At 52.6% G+C, this 22,133-nt stretch overlaps 2 protein-coding genes across 4 annotated transcripts in view; one reads left to right on the top strand and one right to left on the bottom strand.

Moving 5' to 3' along the window:
- The window catches only part of LOC109578960 (scavenger receptor cysteine-rich domain-containing protein SCART1-like), a 71,936-nt gene that overhangs the window by 15,428 nt on the left and 34,375 nt on the right, over window positions 1–22,133 (bottom strand). For all 3 annotated transcript variants that reach the window (XM_070781198.1, XM_070781196.1, XM_070781197.1), the window contains one exon: window positions 1,333–6,780. The gene's annotated coding sequence lies outside the window, so the exon portion shown is untranslated. The remainder of the gene's footprint in view (window positions 1–1,332; window positions 6,781–22,133) is intronic.
- Window positions 13,153–14,398, top strand: LOC139179926 (olfactory receptor 226-like). Its single transcript, XM_070780408.1, has one exon. The coding sequence runs from the start codon at window positions 13,185–13,187 to the stop codon at window positions 14,148–14,150; it is 966 nt and encodes a 321-aa protein (XP_070636509.1). The 5' UTR covers window positions 13,153–13,184; the 3' UTR covers window positions 14,151–14,398.

Below are 22,133 nucleotides of genomic sequence, written 5' to 3'. Positions count from 1 at the left end.
GCGTCAGCCACAAAAGCCTGCATGCACGGCTTCATTTGTACGAAGTGTCCAAACAGGCAGGTCCCTAACACGGAAAACGGGTTGGTGGTTGCCAGGGGCTAGAAGAAGGAGGAGATGGAAAATGACCGCTGAGGGGGACAGGACCTCCTCCGGGGCAATCATGGGATTACTCTGAAGTTAGCCAGTGCTGACTGTGGAATGCATCCACTGAAAACCACTGGACGACACACTTTTAAAGGATGCATTTGTGCTGTGTGCGTTGTATCTCAATAAAGCTCTTAGGTTTTTTAAAGAACCAAATGGAAATTATAGAACTGAAAATACAATAAGTGAATTTTTTTTTTAAACTGTTTTAGTGACTCAATAGTAGAATGGACAGGACAAATGATGGCATCATGAACCTGAAGAAAAAAATAGCGTTTTCTCTGTGTAAACAACAGAAAAAATAGGAAAAAGTTAACAGAGCCTCAGAGACCTCTGGGACAATAACTAAAGATCTAACATTGCTATCATTGGAGATCTGGGGAGGAGAGAAAAGAATGTCAAACTGAAAAAGAATTTGAAGATATAATGGCTGAAAACTTCCCAAATTTCATAGAAGATGTAAAGTTACAGATTCAAGACACTGAGTAAACCTCAAGGAGAGTAAACTCAAAGAAATTCACATGAAAACCCATAATAATTAAACATTTGAAAACCAAGGACAAAGAAAAAAAAATCCTAAAAGGATTGCAGAACTACCCTTAAATAATGGCTAAATAAAAGCCTCCAAACAGAAAGAAAATGATAGTAGTAAGATGGGCCTTTCTGGAAGCAAAGAACAATGAAATAGGTAAAAGTAGAAATGAACATAATAGACTTTCACTTTGTGAGTTTCTTTAATCACATTTTATGACTGAAGCAAAAGTTGTAACATCTGAAGTGGCGCTCAGTGTATACAGAAGCCCATATAGACAGCATGACATTTTACCACTTCAAGTGAAACACAGAATCTTTACTTACGTTTAGGTTCCCTTACCCTCCCAGTGTACCCTCCCTGGGCTTCCCTTGTGGCTCAGCTGGTAAAGAATCCTCCTGAAATTCGGGAGACCTGGATTCGATCCCTGAAGGGAAAGGCTACCCACTCCAGTATTCTGGCCTGGAGAATTCCATGGACAGTCCATGGGGTCACAAAGAGTCGGACACCACTGAGCGACTTTCACTTTCACCCTCCCAATTTAAAAATACAGTTTCCTAAGTATTTGATCTGAATGTATGTGCTTCCCCTGTAAGTGGTGATAAGTTACTTATGTGTATAATAGCTAGAGCAACTAATAAGAAAATTATACAAACCTCGGGGGATCGGTCAAGATGGTGAAGTGAGAGGAGGGGGAGCTCAGCTGCTCCCAGGGACACACCAAAAATACATCTCCGTAACTTCCAGCAGTTACCACTGGAAGCTGGATGGAAACTGGCAGAAGGGCTCCTGTACAACCAGAGCTGTAAGAAAGATGCATGTTATTCATGCCTTTTTTCTGATCGCAGCTGTATGAAACCAGAAATCAATTACAGGAACAAAAAGAAGAAGAAAAACATGTGGAGACTAAACAACATGCTACTAAAATAAAAACCAAACAAAAATGGGTCAACGAAGAAGCCAAAAAGGAAATCAGAAAACACCCAGAGACAGATGAAAATAGAAGCTCAACTCTGCAGCAAAGGCAGTTCCGAGAACTGCTTCTAGTAACGCAGCAGCACAGGCTTTCCTCAGGAAAGAAGGAAAGTCTCAAAGAAGCTAACCTGCCCCCCGGAAGAATTAGAACAAATGAGCCCCAGAGTCCTCAGAAGGACAGCAATCAAGAAGACAGGCGTGACAAAGGAGAAAAGGCCTGTGGAACCAGCTGTCTTCTGAGAAAAACAAAACTGACAGCCCTGTAGCCAGACTCACCAAGAAAGAAAATGAGAGGAGCCGAAGAAACAAATGAAAAATGAAAGGAGAAATAACCACCATGCTGCTGCTGCTGCTAAGTCGCTTCAGTCGTGTCCGACTCTGTGCGACCCCACAGACGGCAGCCCGCCAGGCTCCCTGTCCCTGGGATTCTCCACCATGCACAGTGACACAAAAACTCAGAACAGAACCCCACAAACAGTTACATGCCAATAAAGTGGACAGACTAGAAGAAAGGGACAGATTTCCAGAGACATATAACCTGCAAGACAGAGTCAAGAAAACGAAATTTGGGACTTCCCTTGCAGGCCAGTGGTTAGGCCTCCACACTTCCACTTCAGGGGCATGGGGTCAATCCCTGGTCAGGGAGCTAAGATCCCGCAATCTGGGTTGCATGGCCAAAAAACCCCCACAGAAAACAGATAATTTAAAGAGACTGATCATTAGTAGTGAAATTGAATTTGTGATTTTAAGAAGAACCCAGAAAATAAAAGTCCAGGACTGGATGGCTTCACAGGGGAATTCAATAAAACATATAAAAAAGAAGTAATACCTATCCTTCTCAAATTATTCCAAAAATGTAAGAGGCTGAGACTCTCCCAAATTCACGTTACAAGTCTACCATTACCCTGATACAAAAAAATAGACACAGACACTACAAAAAAATACAATTACAGGTCAATATCCTTGATGAACATAGATGCAAAAATGTTCAACAAAATATTGGCAATGGAATCCAACAACATGTAAAAGGGATCATGTACCATGACCAAGTTGGATTTATTCTGCAGGGACACAAGAATGGTTCAATGTTCTCAAATCAATCAACGTGGCACACATTAACAAAAGGAAAGATACAAATCACACGACCATCTCAATAGACACAGAAATGCAAGTCAAACCAGGAGCTATCACTTCACACCTGTCAGAATGGCTATCAAAAACTCTACAAGTAACAAATGTTGGAGCAGAGGTGGAGAAAAGGGAACCCTCATACACTGTTGATAGGAATGTAAATTGGGGCAGCCTCTATGGAAATAGTACAGAGGCTTCTCAGAAAAGTAAAAAGTGAACCACCATAGGGTCCAGCAGTCCCACTCTTGGGCATATATCCAGAAAAAATTAAAATGCTAATTTGAAGAGATACATGCAGTCCAATGTTAATACAACAGCCAAGGTATGGGGGCGACGCAGTGCCATCGACAGAGTGACGGGAAGGGGGTGCGGCTCAGGCACACGGTGGCGTGTTACGCAACCACTAAAAAGAATGAATCGCCATTTACAGAGGACAGACCGAGGCTTCCCAGGTGGCTCAGTGGGAAACAGTCCACCTGCCAATGCAGGAGACGTGGGTTCAGTCCCTGGGTTGGGAAGGTCCCCTGAAGAAGGAAATGTCAACCTGCTCTAGTATTCTGGCCTGGAAAATCCCATGGACAGCAGAGGCTGGTGGGCTACAGTCCACGGGGTTGCAAAGAGTCAGTCAACTGAGCATGCACACACAGATAGACCTAGAGGACATTATGCTTAGTGAAACAAGCCAGAGAAAGATGAACACTGCATGATAACCACTTACATGTGAAACCCAAAAGATAATACACATAAAGGTGTATACAAGCCAGAGACAGACTCACAAATGTAAGGGAAAAAGAAAAACAATGGTTACCAAAGGAGACAGGGAAGGGAGAGGGGGAAATTGGGGTTACAGAATTAAGAGATTCAAAATACTACGTAGACATAAAATAGACAAGCAACAAGTATAGCTGTATAGCACAGGGAATCATTATCTCATAATATCTTTTAATTTAGTGTAATCTGTGGAAGTACGGAATCACTGTACACCTGAAGCTAATAAAGAATTGATCAAAAACAACAATAAAAAAAAAAAGGAAGGAAGAAAGTACGCCAAAGGTACACGGGGGCAAACTGAAAGAGCTCCCAGAGGCCAAATACAGAACAATGTGAGCAACTGCATGAATAAAGCAACGTCAGATTACAGCCCAAAGTTGCTGTTGTTCAGTTACTAAGGCCCGTCCAACTCTGCAGCCCCATGCACACCAGGCCTCCCTGTCCTTCACCATCTCCCAGAGTTCACTCAAACTCATGTCCATTGAGTCAGCGATGCCATCCAACCATCTCATCCTCTGTCGTCCCCTTCTGCTCCTGCCTTCAATCTTTCCCAGCATCAGGGTTCTTTCCGATGAGTCGGCTCCTCGCATCACGGGGCCAAAGTACTGGAGTTTCAGCTTCAGTCTCAGCTTCAGTCCTTCCAATGAACGTTCAGGGTGGATCTCCTTGAGGACTGACTGGCTGGATCTCCTTGCAGTCCAAGGGACTCTCAAGAGTCTTGTTCAACACCAGAGTTTGAAAGATCAATTCTTTGGAGCTCAGCCTGCTTTATGGTCCAACTCTTGTAACTACTGGCAAAACCATAGCTTGGACTTTACTCAGCAAAGTGACGTCTCTGTTTTTTAGTATGTCTAGATTTGTCATAGCTCTCCTTCCAAGGAGCAAGCATCTTTTAATTTCATGTCTGCAGTCATCATCAGCAATGATTTGGGAGCCCAAAAAAAGAAAATCTGTCACTGTTTCCATTTTTTCCCCATCTATTTACCATGAAGTGTTGGGACCAGATGCCATGATCTTAGTTTTTGAACATTGAGTTTTAAGCCAGCTTTTTCACTCTCCTCTTTCACCTTCAAGAGGCTCTTTAGTTCCTTGTCACTTTCTGCCATTTGAGTCATACCTTCTGCATATCTGAGGTTGTTGATATTTCTCCTGGCAATCTTGATTTCCAACCTGTGCTTCATCCAGCCCAGCATTTTATATGATGCTCTCTGCATGTCAGTTAAAGAAACAGGGTGGCAATATACAGCCTTGTCACACTCCTTTCGCAATTGTGAACTACTCACTTGTTCCACTTCCAGCTCAAACTGTTGCTTCTTGACCTGCATACAGGCTCCTCAAGAGACATGTAAGGTCGTCTGGTAGTCACATCTCTTTAAGAATTTTCCAGTTAGTTTTGATCCATACAGTCAAAAGCTTTAATGTAGTCAATGAAGCTGAAGTAGATGTTTTTCTGGAATTCCCTTGCTTTCTCTATGATCCAATGAATGTTTGACTCACACCATATGCAAAAATTAACACAAAATATATTATAAACTTCAATGTAAAAATCTAACATTATCAGGAAAACATAGGAGAAAATCTTTCTGGCCTGAGATTATGCCAATATTTCTTAGATATGACCCCAAAATATAAAATATAAAATAACCATAGATAAATGGACTACATCAAAATTAAAAAGCTTTCTTTGAAATAGGACAAAAAGACAAAAAGACAAACTACAGATAAGGAGGAAGTATCTGAAAATTACACATCTAATAAAGGACTTCTATTCAAAAGACAGTAAGTTCTCATACTCCAGGATAGGAAAACCACCCAATGATATAATCAGCAAACTATTTGAACTTCACCAAAGAATAAACATAGATGTCCAGTGACTCCCTGGGGAATTGCAAATTAAAAGGGCAAAACAACCTTACAGGCCTGGCAGGATGACTGAGGAGCTGTGGGGCAGCTGGAGCTCAGTCCACAACCACCCTGGGAAGGTGGGGCATTTCACAGTGAGTTATACACACCCCAACACATGATCCTGCCATCTAACTCCTAGATGGTTACCCAGGAGAAATTAAAACCTGTGTGTGTGAAAGTCTTACAGGGGAATGTTCATAACTGCATTATTCACAATAGATAAAATCTCAAGCAACCAAAATGATTGCAACAGGCATACACGGCAAATCCATGTGTGTTAGCCACTCGGTCGTGTCCGACTCTTTGCGACCCCATGGACTTTAGCCCACCAGACTCCTCCGTCCATGGGATTCTCCAGGCAAGAACACTGGAGTGGGTTGCCATTTCTGTCTCCAGGGGATCTTCCCAACCCAGGGATCCAACCCAGGTCTCCTGCATTGGCAGGCAGATTCTTTACCATCTGAGCCACCAGGGGAGCCCCATAAATAAGGTAAGTCTTTGCAAATGAGAAGTTGGAGGGAATTTTCTTAATCTGATGAAAACTGTCAGCAGAACACAGCTCGCAGCCAGTGCCCTACTTTCTGAGACAGAAACAGGCTACTCCCACTTCTCTGTCTGACTTTGCTCTGGGGTCTTGACCAGTGTGGTGAGTTTCGGGAAGAAAACTTGTAAGGGTTGGAAATGAGTGCAAAGTTGTCATTCTCACAGACAAGGTCCTGGGGATAGAAAAACCCAAAAGCTATAGATAGGTTAGTAGAATTCAGAAGAAGGTTAGCAAGATAACTGGATAACTTGTGTTGACTAAAAAAGATGCAGAATGTGAGAGTCGCAAGTTAGCTTTATTGGGGGCAAAAGGAGAACTGCAGCCTGGGGACAGCACCTCAGACAGCGCCGAGACCACTCCAGAGAGGCGGTGGGAAGTCAGTATACGAGATCTTGGTGAAGGGGGGAGTTCGAGGCCATCAGGTGCTTATTTACAAAAGTTTCTCTGCTAGTCACGAGGAGTTGATGTCACCATTAAGGAATTAGTGATTTTCTAGATACAAAGAGATGGAAGGATTGGGATCATGAAATCAGTTCCTGAAAATATCTAACTCTCTAAAGACCTATCCCACCAGATTCCCTGGAACACAGCGCCCCACTTTCCATCCGGAACCCCCCTCAGCGGGTGTTGACGTCCTGCAGCTGCAGCAGCACAGGGCTCCATCTCCCCAGAGGCGGGTGGCAAACGGCCTTCTTGTTTTTCTTCAGTTGCTGGCAAACGCTCTCAGCAAGTGCCAATTTGCAGTTGATACTTGTCAATAAACAAGTCACTTGTTTTTCTACATGTAAGAATAAACAGAAAAATAATTATTTTAAATAGTGATGCTTTATAAAAGCAACGAAAGTATTAGCTATTTAGGAATAACTCTACTGAATGAAAAGCTGCCTTAAAACTCAACATTCAAAAAACTAAGATCAAGGCATCTGGTCCCATAACTTCATGGCAAATAGATGGGGAAACAATGGAAACACCAACAGACTTTATTTTCTTGGGCTCCAAAATCACTGCAGTGACTGCAGCCATGAAATTAAGACGCTTGCTCCTTGGCAAACCTAGACAGCATATTAAAAGGCAGAGACATCAACTTTGCAGACAAAGGAAGGGGCTGAACTTGGCAAAACGATTCTAAATTTTACATGGGCCTCCCCGGTGGCCCTAGTGGTAAAGAACCCTCCTGCTGATTCTGGGGACCTAAGAGATGAGGTTCGATCCCTGGGTCAGGAAGATCCCCTGGAGAAGGGAATGGTTACTCACTCCAGTATTCCTACCTGGAGAAGCCCATGGACAGAGGGGCCTGGCGGCCTACATACAGTCCATGGGCTCACATAGAGTCGGACACGACTGAAGCGACTTAGCAGCAGGCACAAACAAGTAGAAACAGCCATCCCAGGCAATGCAAGCAGCTCCCAGCGGCCCTCTTTGGGTGAGTGGCCCGTGTGATTGGGGGTCTCCCACGTGAGTTGGCTAGGCAGCGTGGGGCAGAAGAGTAGAGCAGGGGCAGAGAGCGGGGTGCAGGACTGGGTTCCCTCCTCCTACAGACACAGCCAGTCACAGGCCCCCCCTGCCCAGCTGGCACTAGCGGGGTATGGAAGGGAGTATCTGATGACCAAGGGCAGAGGTGGGAGAGACCTGGGCTGGGAGCTTCCACACTGAGGCTGGTGGAGAAAGCACGTGGAGACCCAGGAGGGAAGCCGGGGAGGGTTCTTGGGGTGTGGGTGGGGTGCAGAGCTCAGCACAGTTGGGGGAAGCCAGCCCCACTTGCGGGCAGGAGGCCTCGGAAGTCCTGGGTACAGATAAGGTCTCCGTGCAGAGGCAGGAAGTCCAGCCCCTACCCTGTGGCTTGTTTTCTGAGAAGGTGGGGGTGTGGAGTTTAGGTGGCTCCTGGGGAGGCAGTTCCTGTGACAGAGACAGAGAAGGGGGCTCCACACGGGTGGGTGAGGCTGTGTATGGGCGGGGGGGTGCTGTGGGAGTGACCCAAGAAACAGGCAGGACAAGAGGTCTTGGACAGGGGGTGACGTGAAGCCGGGGTGTCGGTGAGAGGGTCTGACTCGGCATGGGGCACAGGGCCCTGGGAAGTGGAGGTTAGGGAACCCTCGACCATGAGCCAAGAGGCTGTCCACAGATGCCTGGGTTCCCAAGAAGAGAAGCTCCAACCACACGCCAAGGTCTTCAACAGACCGAATGACATCCCAGGCACTCCGCAGCCTGAGATACTGCAAGATACCGCGTGCTCACCAGGGCTCCGGGAGACACCCGACCTTGACTCAGGGAGGCGCGGTGGTGCCAGGTCCCGGAGGCTTGAGAGCAAGCCCTGAACATGCGGGAGTGGGGAGCTGCTCACAAGACCAGAGCCATACCCCCACGGAGGTTCCAGGGGCCTCCATGCAAGCAGAGCCACCGGGTCAGCAGACAGGTGCCCACAGGGTCAGCAGACGGGGGCCCACAGGGTCAGCAGACGGGGCCCACAGGGTCAGCAGATGGGAGCCCACAGGGTCAGCAGACAGGGGCCCACAGGGTCAGCAGACGGGGCCCACAGGGTCAGCAGACGGGGCCCACAGGGTCAGCAGACAGGGGCCCACAGGGTCAGCAGACGGGGCCCACAGGGTCAGCAGACGGGGCCCACAGGGTCAGCAGACGGGGGCCCATCGGGCAGGGCAGCCCAGCCCAGAGCCCACAGCTGCTCCTCTGCGGCCCGCCCAGCAGGAAAAGAGGTGTCAGACTAAAAGGCACGCCACCCACACCCACACCCACACCCACACCCACACCATCAGGGCTGGCCACACTCTGTCACTTAAATTACCCCCTGAATAGGTCAGTTTTAACATCTTCAGAACGAGGCGCGGTAAGGCCCTGGCCCACAGCAAGGGAAAACCGGCCTCACAGGCTGACACCCCCTCCCCGATATGCCCACCCCAGGCTTCGCTCCTGGGCGCTGCCCACCTCTGAGGGTTGGCCAGCTGTCCCTGCCGCCTGCGGGCCCTCCTCTGATCCAGCAGACACCGACGTGCTGGGGTGCCAATGCCCACTCGTGGGTCCCAGCACCTCCCCTCACCTCCCCCAGGCAGACGGTCCCAGCTCCAGCTCCTCTTCCTGCCTCACAGAGGAGTCTCCGTGCACCTCGTGTGACCCCTGCAGTGGGCCCCGGCGGGGCAGGTGACCGTGAGACTAGCAGGGGGCCCCAGCTCCAGCCCCTCTGGGGGGCATCATGGAGCTCGCCCAGGACAGCAGGTCTGGGCCCTTCCTGCAGCCCCAGGTCTGGCCAGTGCTGGGCAGGGGCTCCCGTCTGAGGTCCCCCTGCTGCACCAAGCAGCTGCTGGGTGAAGACAGTGTCCACTGGTCCACACACCCTACGCCCGTCACACCAGCTCTGGCCCCAGGAGGAGAGCGGGAAAGACAGGTTTCCTTCTGAGCTCTGCTTCCAGCTGCCGCGGCTGACAGAGTGGATCACAGGGGCGGAGGGCCCCTGGGCGGAGGCCTGGCCTCGCCGGGGGAGCCACGGCCGTGCGGTGTCGGGCGCTGGCCCCTGGGAGGAGGGCGGGGGGGCCCAGCCCTGTCCCCCCCACCTCCTCCTCCTCGTCTCGTGTGAGAAGGCAGGCAGTGGGGACCGAGCTCAGCCTCCCATTTAAGACTCGGCTACCCTGCAGAAACACTTGTGCCCAGGGAGGGGGCGGTGTGGGCTCCCGGGCACCTTCCCTTGGCCACTCTCCCCATGCAGAGAGGACCGGGGTCCCTGAGCTCCCCAAAAGGCCCAGCTCCTGCTCCTGTGATGCGGGGACCCTGAGGAGGCACCTGTTTCTGCCTTGGGCATCACCTGCCATTTCTGACTGGAGGGGTCTCTTTACTGCGAAGGGGCTCTCTGCCGCCAGGCTCACCCTTCCGCCTCCTCAGAGCTCTGTCCTGGTAGGGATGCACCCGGATGGTGGTGGGGAACCGGACCGCCCTGGGGTTGCGGGGGAATGTCTGCGGACCGGGCACCCAGAGCTGGGTCCAGCTGAGAGCAGGCCCAGCCTGTGGGAGCCCTGGCCGCCCCCACGCAACCTGACCTGACCTCACAGCCCCCCTGAACCCCCCTGAGCACCCAGGACCAGGCAGGGAGCCTCGCTGGCCGGGTCCCCGCCCCAGAGATCTTCAGTCCCCCCGACAGGTGAGCGGGGCCCTGGCAGGGCTGGAGCGAGCCCGGCTCCACCCCGGGGCCCTGCCATCTCGGAGCAGTCTCGGCATGGCCGCACACAGCAGCACACACCTGTGCCCACAGCGACCTGGGCTGCTGGCAGCCCGGCTGTGCCCCAACCGCGCTGGAGTGAAGTGGGGCGTGTCTGTGGCTTGGGGACACCCGTGTGTCACAGCCGCGTCTGGGCAGGCAGCGTGGGGCAGAGGACGTCTGTCTGTGTCCTTGTCTGCCTGGAAGCGTGGGGTCCGCGTGAACAGTGCTCTGCTGGGGTCTGCGGGCTGGGTGTGCAGGGAGTGGGCACCTGCGAGGGAATCTGAGTCTGGGGGCCTGTGGGCTCAGCGACCGTGTCAGGTGTGGGGAGAGCTCGTGTTCACGGTGAACCCCGTGCAGGAGAGCGACTGAGCAGTGTCTGTGCGGCGTGCTGTGCGCCTCTGTGACGTGTCGTATGTGTGACGTGCTGTGTCTGTGTGATCTGCTGTGTGTCTGTGTGATGTGTTGTGTGTCTCTGTGATGTGTGTGTGACGTGTTGTGCGTCTCTGTGACGTGTCATGTGTGTGACATGCTGTGTCTGTGTGATCTGCTGTGTGTCTGTGTGACATGTTGTGCGTCTCTGTGATGTGTCATGTGTGATGTGTTGTGTGTCTGTGTGACGTGTCGTGTCTGTGTGACGTGTTGTGCGTCTCTGTGATGTGTCCTGTGTGTGACGTGCTGTGTCTGTGTGATCTGCTGTGTGTCTGTGTGACGTGTTGTGCGTCTCTGTGATGTGTCATGTGTGTGACATGCTGTGTCTGTGTGACGTGTCGTGTCTGTGTGACGTGTTGTGCGTCTCTGTGATGTGTCGTGTGTGTGATGTGTTGTGTGTCCATGTGACGTGTCGTGTGTCTGTGTGATGTGTCGTGTGTGTGATGTGTCATGTGTGTGATGTGCTGTGTGTCTGTGTGACGTGTCGTGTCTGTGTGACGTGTTGTGCATCTCTGTGATGTGTCGTGTGTGTGATGTGCTGTGTCTGTGTGACGTGTCGTGTGTCTGTGTGACGTGTCGGGTGTGTGATGTGTTGTGTGTGTGATGTGTTGTGTGTCCGTGTGACGTGTCGTGCGTCTGTGTGACGTGTTGTGCGTCTCTGTGATGTGTCGTGTGTGTGATGTGCTGTGTGTCCGTGTGACGTGTTGTGCGTCTCTGTGACGTGTCGTGTGTCTCTGTGACGTGTCGTGTGTGTGACGTGCTGTGTGTCTGTGTGATGTGTCGTGCGTCTGTGTGACGTGTTGTGCATCTCTGGATGTGTCGTGTGTGTGATGTGCTGTGTGTCTGTGTGACATGTCGTGTGTCTGTGTGATGTGTCGGGTGGCGAGCACCAGGGCTCCCCCTCCCACGCCCCCGGGAAGCAGCCTCTTGCTCCATCTTTCAGAGAAACGGGGGCTGGGTGAAGACAGACTTTGTTTCAAGCCCCGCAGCCAGTCAGAGGCCGATCTGAGCAGACGTGGCTGTCAGACCACCGGGGGCCACGGCGGGGAGGGGGACCCGGGGCAGTCTGCCCAGGCCCGGTCACACAGGCCCAGCACCGCCCCCGCGGTCTAGCCAGGCGCCCTCTCTGCCTGCAGTCACTGCCACCCCCGTGGGCCTCAAGGTGCCCCAGGGTCGGTCGTGAGTGCGGGTCCTCAGAGCTTATCCCCATGAGCGGGGGCCATGCCACGACCCTGCAGGGCAGCTGAGTGGCCGGAGGTGAGGGGACGGCAGGTGAATGGAGGAGGGCAAGGTCTGACCCCGGGCCGACAGTCCTGGAGCCACACCCGGGGGCCCGGGGCTCCACTGCCCCTGAAGTCTGTGCAGGATGAAAACTGGGCGCTCCTGCCGCCTGGAGCACCCAGATACGGGGCAGAGATGAGAGGCTGGGGCTTCTGTTCCCCAGACACGCTCTCCACAGGTGACCAGCCTGCAACCAACAGGGTGTGAGTCCAGCGCCAAGCTTGGGCCCGCTTGGGTCCACGTTCTGAGGCTCTTTCAGTGGACACAAAGCTAAACCCAGCCACATCGCCAATGAGCTGGGTGGTCTGTATGGGTTTTGGAGGCCTGGAAGCTCACAGGGACACCCAGAGGGCCCAGGACAGAGGAACAGGCTAACATGGGGTGGGGGGTTTGGGGTAGGGCAGCAGGAGAAAAGAGACCCTGCTGCCCAGTGAGGTGGGGTCGGGGCTAACTCCGGCCTGAGGATCCAGCCCCTCCAAGCCTGTGAGAACGATTTCCTGTAACAGGGAGGAAGCCACCGCCAGCCCTGGCAGCCCCTTGACTGTCCCCCTGGGGTGGAGGGGCGGAGACCCACACAGAATGGTCCCGTCCCAGAGCACACCGGCAGGGCCAGGCTCAGACAGAAGTGAAGTCAGGCGGCTGAGGGCTGGACCCTGAAGGCCACGGAGGGAACTCAGGCCGGGGTCACAGCTCACGCGTCCAGAGCTACGAGGGGACCCAGGGTGGGGGGATTGGTCCCTGGGTGCTGCTAACCCTCGGGGCCTGCTTCTCCTCGGGCACATGTGCCCCGCTCCTGAGGCCTGCCAAGCATTGCGCTTACACCGTGGGTGAGCTTGGTGGGGCTGTGACCGCAGACACAGGGTGCCCTCACGCGGGGAGACAGAGAGCCTGGCTCCAGGCCTGGCCCCTCCCAACTGCCCCACTCACTTGCCCACTGTCCCTGACTGCAGGCCCTGGACCGTGGCCCCCCACCCATCTCCCCAAAACCGGCCGCAGGTCCCCAGGTCGGCCTCTGAGGTGTCCTGTAGGCAACCCACTCCTCCTCCCCACAATAACCGTGTCTGTCTGCCTGTGGCCAGGCAGGCTGGCAGCCCCAGAGCAGACATCTGCCCAGTGCCCACCAAGTGCCTGGCAGGAAACTCACGCTGCCGTGGACCAGGCGTGGCCAGCAGCGGGGATGTGGACAGTCAGGACCCCTCCTCACGGGAAGCTGGGCACCACATAGGAGGCGCCATGCCTAATCCGCCACCTCTGCCTCAGGCAGGGCCATGCAGGCCCCGTCTGCGGGGGCCAACCGCTCGGAGGTGACCGAGTTCATCCTGGTGGGCTTCCCGGGCTCGCTGGGGCTCCACGCGTGCCTGCTGGCGCTGTTCCTGCTGGCCTACCTGCTGACCGTCACCGAGAACCTGCTCATCATCGCCGTGGTCCGCGCCAGCCCCGCGCTGCACAAGCCCATGTACGTCTTCCTCAGCAACCTGTCCTTCCTGGAGGTGTGGTACGTCTCCGTCACGGTGCCCAAGATGCTGGTCAGCCTGGTGGTCCCCGGGTCCCGCCGCATCTCCTTTGCGGGCTGCATGGCTCAGCTGTACTTCTTCCTGGCGCTGGCCTGCACCGAGTGCGCCCTCCTGGGCGTCATGGCCTACGACCGTTACGTGGCCATCTGCAGCCCCCTGCGCTACCCGGCCATCATGAGTCCCGGCCTGTGCAGCCTCCTGGCCGCCGGCTCCTGGCTCTCGGGCTTCACCATCTCTGTGGGGAAGGTCTTCTTCATCGCGCGGCTGGGCTACTGCGGCCCCAACGTCATGAACCACTTCTTCTGCGACGTGTCACCCCTGCTGAACCTGGCGTGCTCCGACGTGGCCCTGGCCGAGCTGATGGACTTCCTCCTGGCACTGCTCATCCTGCTCGGGCCCCTGCTGCTCACCGTCTCCTCCTACACGGCCATCATCGGCGCCGTGCTGCGTGTCCCCTCCGCCGCCGGCCGGCACAAGGCCTTCTCCACCTGCGCCGCACACCTGGCCGTCGTGGTCATCTTCTACTCCGCCTCCCTCTTCACCTACGCCCGGCCTCGTGCCATCTACTCCTCTGACCCCCACAAGGTGGTGTCCGTGGTCTACACGGTGCTCACGCCCCTGCTCAACCCCATCATCTACTGTTTGCGGAACCGGGAGGTCAAGGAGGCCCTGCACAAGGTGGTGCAGCGGGCAGCCCAGGCCCGGGGCGCCACCTCCTAGGGCACGCTCCCCACACGCCCCGGGACCCCCTCAGACAGACAGGCCCGCCTGCTGCGCCGGGAGGCAGTGCTGGGCGGCCCACGGCTCTGAGAGGGAGGCGCTCTGCAGCATCTACAGGGAGAGATGAGGGGAACAGCGCGCCAGCACTGCGGGGGGGGGCCACGTCCATGCTTTGCCCCTTTAGCCAGCACTGTGGGTAGAGCCCACCAAGGGGCCTCGGCCTGGGAGAGCTGGCGCTGACCACCCCATCGCTGCGCCAGGTCCAGGCTCCGAAAGTCCGGCCGCTCAGCTATCGTGGCAGCCACTGTGATGGAACAGATGTCCCCTGAGAGGTGCCTAACGTCAGAAATTATGGGTACGGCCCTCTTTCAAAATGGGCGTACTTTCAAATCAAATGCCTGTGAAGCGATCACTTAAAAGGCAGAGTGAAAACGCTGGGCCACTGATCTGTCGTCTCACTAATAAAGCTGGGCCACTGATCTGTCGTCTCACTAATAAAGCGAGCATCGCACGCCGGCCTGTTGCCGGGCGCTACGAGGTGCTGCTGAGGCGGGGGTCAGGGAGTCACGCCTGGCTGACACAGTGGAGCAGCAGGTACGGTCAGTCAGGGCCACACAGCAGGGCCCCCAAGGTGCCAGGGCCCCAGGCCCCACCCTGAGCCAGCCAGCGGGGCGTGGAGGCTCCGGGGGAGGAGGCAGGGTCAGGCCCTGCAGGACGGAGGTGGAGGCGGGAGGCGGGGCTGGGGGAGGGCAGGCCCCAGGCCAGGCTGAGCTCACACCTGGAAACGCCCCCAGGAAGTGCACGGCCTGGATCTGGGGTCCAGACGGAAGGCGCAGAATAAAGCCTCAGTGTCACCAGGATACAGCGGGAGCCGAACTCAGGACCGTGCCCAAGGGCAGGATGCAGACCCGGGAGGGGAGAGGCCAGACACCACCCTCACCCTCGGAGAAAGCCTGAAGGATGCAGGCGGCTACCTGGACGAGAGGACCAGGCGAGACAGGCGTTTCCACTGGATTTATCGCAGCGGGTCGGACGCCAGCTGGGGACAGCAGGGTCTGGGGCTCGGGGAAGGGGCACAGAGGGACGGCAGACCCACTCAGCACAGGAGGAGTGTGGGGACAGGCGGGCGGCCAAGGCTGGGAAGGAGGGCGCCTCCCAGTCAGCGGCCTCAGCCCTCAGCCGGCCCTTTTTTTTTTGAAATTTATTTATTTATTTTAGTTGGAGGCTAATCACTTTACAACACTGTTGTGGCTCTTGCCATACACTGACATGAATCAGTGGGGGTGCACATGCGTCCCCACCACGAACCCCCCACCTCCCTCCCATCCCATCCCTCAGGGTCGTCCCAGTGCACCAGCCCTGAGCGCCCTGCCTCATGCATCGAACCTGGGCTGGCGATCTGTGTCACACATGGTGATACACGTTTCAATGCTATCTCTCAAATCATCCCACCCCCGCCTTCTCCCACAGAGTCCAAAAGTCTGTTCTTTACATCTGTGTCTCTTTTGCTGTCTCACATATAGGGTCATTACCATCTTTCTAAATTCCATATATATGCGTTAATATACTGTATTGGTGTTTTTCTTTCCGACTTACTTTACTCTGTATTATAGGTTCCAGTTTCATCCACCTCATTAGAACTGATTCAAATGCATCCTTTTTAATAGCTGAGCAATATTCCATTGTGTATATGTAGCACAGCTTTCTTATCCATTCATCTGCCAGTGGACATCCAGGTTGCTTCCATGTCCTGGCTATTATAAACAGTGCTCAGCTGCCTCTTCTTTAGGCCACGACACTGCACAGTTCTGAGCCCCAAGACCCTGGTGGGGCGCTCCCTCCCAGACTCTGCAGAGCTGTGGGAGCACCTCCCAGGCCTCCTTGTGTGGGCCCCTCGGCTCCGGGCCACACGCTGGGCCCTGGCCGCTGCGCAGGACCTTTCTCATCCACTCCCAGAGGAGGGTCCTCTAGGCCCACCGCCGCCCTCAATGCCCTCACTCCATGCGGCGTAGCTGCTGGCCCCTCCTCCTCCAGAGACAGAGCCAGCCCCCCCGCCCCTCGGCCCAGCCCCGGCACCCTCTTCTGCTCCTTCCACATCACCAGCCTGCGGGCTCTGCGACCACCCTCCTGCACCTCCTCCCACGGAGACCCCTGCAGGCCCGTCCCGGCCCCCGCCCCTCCCCACCATCCTCCTCAAAGCCCCATTACCCATCGGACAAAGTCCTAAAGCTGTACCAGGACCCTGAGATCCAGCACTCACCCACCTCCCAGCCTGGTCCCCTGGGGCACCCCGCCTCTCCCCCAACTTCTTTCTTACAGACCAGCAGGACTTGCACACAGAGGCCCCTCAAACCGCCCCAGCTCACAGGGGTGTCCACACGTGTGGAAGGGCAAAGGAAGGCACCCTGAGGGCTCCACTGTGGGTGGGGCGGGCGGACCTTGGGCAGCAGGTGGGGGTGGGCGGGGACAAGGCGGGGAACTGGCTGAGCCCGCGCTGCCCCACCCTCCGCCTCGGCTGACGCCCGTTCCTATTTCCTCGGACTCTGGAAACTTGTGTATTCCCAGTGGCTACGCCTTTCTTTCTGCACCATAAAGACGCGGCCGCTGCAGCAAAGGAGGCCTGTGTGCCTGGCTCTCCCACTTGCTTGTCAGAGCAGCGGCCAGAAACCAGGGGGACTGCCCAGTGCACCCCGCTCCACCCATCAGCGGTGGGGAGGCTAGCTGCCTCGGGCCAGCGCTCCGCCACGATGCCCCCAGCTCAGGTCAAGACCACACCCCTCCCCGGCCCAGCTGACCGCGCCCCCTCCCCACCCCACCCTCAGGTCTCCTGTGTCCTTTCTTCCTCCCACGACCCCCAGTGGAGACCAGCCTTCAGGCAAAGTGGACTGGGCACCACGTGCTCTCAGCTTTAATTCCCCCCAGACAGTGGTAGAGGGACCCTCTCCACCAAGGGGACAACAGCAGCATTTCAGAAATGGGACAGAGTGTGCTGGCTAGGAGGAGCAGGGACCAGAGAGAAGCCTCCCTGGGGAAGCAGGGAGCAATGTGTCCACCAGCTCCAGGCTCACATCTTGTTGTTCAGCCGCTCAGTCGTGTCCAACTCTTTGTGGCCCCACGGACTGCAGCACGCCAGGCTTCCCTGTCCTTAACCATCTCCCAGAGCTTGCTCAAACTCATGTCCATTGAGTCAGTGATGCCATCCAGCCATCTCATCCTCTGTCGTCCCCTTCTTTTCCCGCCTTCAATCTTTCCCAGCATCAGGGTCTTTTCCAATGAGTCGGTTCTTCGCATCAGGTGACCAAAGAATTGGAGGTCAGCTTCAGCATCAGATCTCCCAATGAATAGTCACGACTAACTTCCTTTAGGATGGACTGGTTGGATCTCTTTGCAGGCCAAGGGACTCTCAAGAGTCCTCCAACACTGGAGTTCAAAAGCATCAATTTTTCAGAGCTCAGCCTTTTTTATGGTCCAACTCTCACATCCATACATGACCACTGGAAAACACATACTTTGACCAAACAGACCTTTGTCTGCAAAATTATAGACTTTCTCTGCCTTTTAATACACTATCTAGGTTTGTCATAGCTTTTGTCCAAGGAGCAAGCGCCTTTTAATTTCATGGCTACAATCGCCATCCAGTGACTTTGGAGCCTAAGAAAATAAAGTCTATCACCATTTGCATTGTTTTCCCATCTATTTGCCATTAAGTGATGGGACCAGATGCCATGATGTTAGTTTTTGAATATTGAGCTTTAAGCAAACTTTTTCACTCTCCTCTTTCACCTTCATCAAGACATTCTTTAGTTCCTCTTTGCTTTCTGCCACAAGGGTGGTGTCATCTGCATATCTGAGGTTATTGATGTTTCTCCCAGCAATATTGATTCCAGCTGTGCTTCATCCAGCCCAGGCATTTCGAATGATATTCTCTGCATATGTTAATAAACAGGGTGATAATATATAGCCTTGACATACTCCTTCCCCAATTTGGAACAAGTCTGTTCTTCCATGTCCTGTTCTGACTGTTGCTTCTTGACCTACATACAGATTTCTCAGCAGGCAGGTAAGGTGGTCTGGTATTCCCATCTCTTTAAGAATTTTCCACAGTTTGTTACGATCCACACAGCTGAAGGCCTTAATGTAGCTCACTAGGGGCTGAAAATGGGGGGTTAGGGAAGGCAGCAAAGCCCAGTGTGACCCTTCAGAGCTCCAGAGACAGAGGCCCAGGGAAGACACATCCGGACATCTGAGGGAAAGAGGCCCCAGCTCTGGCCCTGGTCCTCCAGACGGGAGCTTGGGCAGAACTTCTCTGAGGAACTATCCTACACATGCCCAGAACCAAGGACACTCATGTGGGGTGTGCCAGCCCAGAGACGCTTCCTGAGCATGGATCGAGGACTCGGCCGGGAGATCTGATGTCTAAACAAGAGGACCAGAGACTCAGAGGTGGACCAATCAGGCTGGACAATCAAGCACTTCAAATCAGTGCTTTCCTGGAGGACAACCAGATACGGGGAGTGAACCACGTTTTAATCTCAAAAGCACCAAAGAGACAAGGCTCAGTGAGGAACTGCCAGGCTGGGGGTCGCGGACCACTGGTGTCTGGCGGGGGAGCCCTGGACTCAGCCCCCAGGCAACTGAGGCCCCACAGGCCCCACTGACACGGTGACCCTGCAAACCCACGACCTGCCTGGGAAGCGGCAGCACGCAGGGTATGAGGGTGATGCAGACGAGACCCAGCTCCCTGGGGCCCCGGACAATCAGAACACGAAGTGCAGACTCTGACCTTGGCAGGATCGTAGACAACCAGCACCACCACGTGTCTGGAAGAAGTAAAAACCAACAAAAGTCCCTCCTGGAGGAAGATAACGTCAGAGTGAGCACCAAGCATTCCTTCAAATTTTGCTTCAACTGTAATCATCAGCACAAAATCAAAGACGATCAGGCGCACGAAGAGGCGAGAGACCACAGGCAACAGCCAGTGCCAGACCGAGGGGGCCTGAAACCAGCTGGCTTATGAGACCAGGCAGGCGCGGCAGGAGACGGAGCAGCCGTGGGCGTGACCCGACGGACACGAGAGGGTGCTTCACGGACACAGACGGGGGCGTGCTCTTCCAGGGCACGAGGAACGCAGCCCCGCACTCCCCACCGCACTGAGCACGACAGAAGTAAAACGAAACTAACAAAAGAGTGAGACGTCTGGGAAGTCTCCAGCTATTTGGAAACAGCACATTTCTAAATAACCCGTTAGTTACACAAGAAATCAGAAGAGTAATAAGAAAATGTTTTTAAATCAATATAAAAACACAACATATCAAAAATTGTGGGATTCCCCTAAAGCAATACTTAAGAGAGAAATTCATAGCCTCAAACACCTACGTTAGGAAAGAAGGCCGGCCTTAAATCAATGAGATGAGCTTCCATATGAAGAAACCAGAAATATAATAATAAACTAAGCACAAAATAAACAGAATAAAGGAAATGATAAAGATCAGAACAGAAATCAGTGAAATAAAACATGGGAGGGAAGGGAGAGAGAAAGAAAGTCAATGAAACCAAAAGCTGCTTCTTTGAGGCCATCGATAAAACTGATATATCTCTACTCAAGCTGATCAGGAAAAATAAGACACGAATTAAAAATATCAAGATTGAGAGTGGTGACATCACTACATAGTCTTCAAAGTGTAAGAAAACATTATAAACAACTTTGTGCCAATAAATTTAACAGCTTAGATTAAATAAATAGCTTGAAAAACACAAAGTACCAATGCACTAAGAAGAAACAGGGAACCTAAGTAGCCCATTATCAGTTAAATTTGCAAATAAAAACTTCTCCATACCCCCAAAAAACTTCAGGAGAGATGGCTTCACTGGTGAATTCCCCAAAGCATTTAAAGAAAAAAAATGCACAAAATTCTCCAGAAAATTGAAGAGAAGGGAATACTTCCCAGCTCATTCTATAAGGCCAATGTTACCTTGATTCAGAGGCAAAAGAGATATTACCCAAAAAAAACAAAAGCTACGGGACATATTTCTCCTGAATATACACACAGCCTTTCTAAACAAACTTAACCCATAGAATCCAACCATGTACACAAGGCATAATACATCAGGCCCAAGTGTGGTTGGTCTTAACATTTGAAAATCAATTAATGTGACTGATTACAGATCTTAAAATAACAACAGACTTTAAAACATCAACAATATAACGACAGATTTTAAAAGACAAACCATATAATCATCTCAACAGATGCAGAAAGACGTGACAAAATTCATTCCTGAAAACCTTCATCCCTGGAAAAAACTCTCAGCAAACTACTGATGGCTTATGATGAACGTGATCAGTGCTGCCAGATTCGTGGTTCCGAAGGAGAAGATTTAACTCCGGGACCAAAGCCAGTCTCAGTCACTCAGAACTTTGTGTCAACTTTATTTAAAGTGGAAGTGACAGAAAGCGCTTCTGACACAGACCTCAGAAGAGGGCAGGAGAGTACCTGCCTCACCTAGTGTAAGCGGGGTTTTGTATACTTCTCAACCAGCCGCTGAGAATAGATAGAAATACCTCAAGGCTGGAGCATTTTGCCCAGACCGCTTCCCATAACATACATCCCGGGATGACATCAGCACAAGAAGGAAGGTTAACCCAGAGCTCAAGGCTGTGGGCGTTTTACCGAGGCCTTCTTCCATAACATTCATCCAAAGTTCAAAAAGAGACATGTCCTTGAACGAGAGATACTGGTGCCTGCAAGGCCTACATGTCTAAGGCAAAAGAATGAAATAGAAAGAATGTTTAGGGCCTCCTTAAAGGGGCCTTAGGCTTGGACTCCTTATCAACCTGCCTAAGTTAGCTCTCTCACCACCAACACAAGAACCTCTCCAGTCTGACAAGGCACATCTGCAGAGCACCTGCCCCAGCACCAAGAACAAGACGGGCGTCTGCGCTCACTGCCCCAGTCCACACTACTGGAGGGTCTCGCCAACCCAGCACTGTAGGAGAGAAATACAAGGAGTCCAGGCAGAAAAGGAACAAGCTGTTCACAGCTGACACATCCAGCAGAAGGGACAAGGTAATGGAATCCATAAAAAAGTGAGTAATAAGGTTGCAGATACAAGATCAATATTCAAAATCAACTCTATTTCTATATACTAGTAACAAGCAATAGGAAACTGAAATACTTTTCAAATATTTCAAAATAGGTAAGTGTGAATCTTACCAAAGATGAGAGCCATGCACTGAAAACCACAAAATGATATGGAGAAGATTAAAAACCCATAGTGATGGAGATGTAAACCACATTGTCTCTCTGAAAGACTCAATATTGTTAAGACAACAACCCCCTCAAACTCTTCTGTGGATTCAGTGTTATGTCAGCCAAAATGTAAGCAGGCTTCTCTAGACACTACCAAGCTGATTCTAAAATTTAAAGCAAAGGCCCTAGGATAGTCAAAATAACTTTGCAAAAGAGCAACAAAGTTGGAAAAATACAGCCAGATTTCAGATCTTATTATAAGGTCACAGAGAGCAAGACAGTGTGGTGTCAGCATCGAGACAGAATAGCAGGTCGTGGAACCGAGCAGAAAGAGGGTGCGTGTGTGCGACCCCTGGCTGTACCCGCCAGGCTCCTCTGTGCACGGGGTTCTCCAGGCAAGAATCCTGGAGCAGGGTGCCATTTCCTACTCCCGAGGATCTTCCTGACCCAGGCAGCAAGCCCACTACATTGGCAGGTGGATTCTTTACCACTGCCCTACCTGGGGAGCCTGTCTGTTACAGGAGAGAGAGGCTAGAAACAGACAAATGATTTTTGGCAAAGACGCAAAGGAGAAAGAAGAGTCTTTACAATAAATATTGCTGGATTCCTCAAAATGGGCTTTAATGACTCACACAATATAAAAATAAACTGAAATAGATCATAGACTTAAATATAAAACCTGAAACTTCTAGAAAAATAACTTGAAGAAAAATCTTGTTTACTCTGGGTTAAGCAA

The sequence above is a fragment of the Bos indicus genome, chromosome 26, assembly GCF_029378745.1.
Source record: "Bos indicus isolate NIAB-ARS_2022 breed Sahiwal x Tharparkar chromosome 26, NIAB-ARS_B.indTharparkar_mat_pri_1.0, whole genome shotgun sequence".
Taxonomy (NCBI): domain Eukaryota; kingdom Metazoa; phylum Chordata; class Mammalia; order Artiodactyla; family Bovidae; genus Bos; species Bos indicus.
This window is presented reverse-complemented; position numbering and strand designations above follow the sequence as displayed.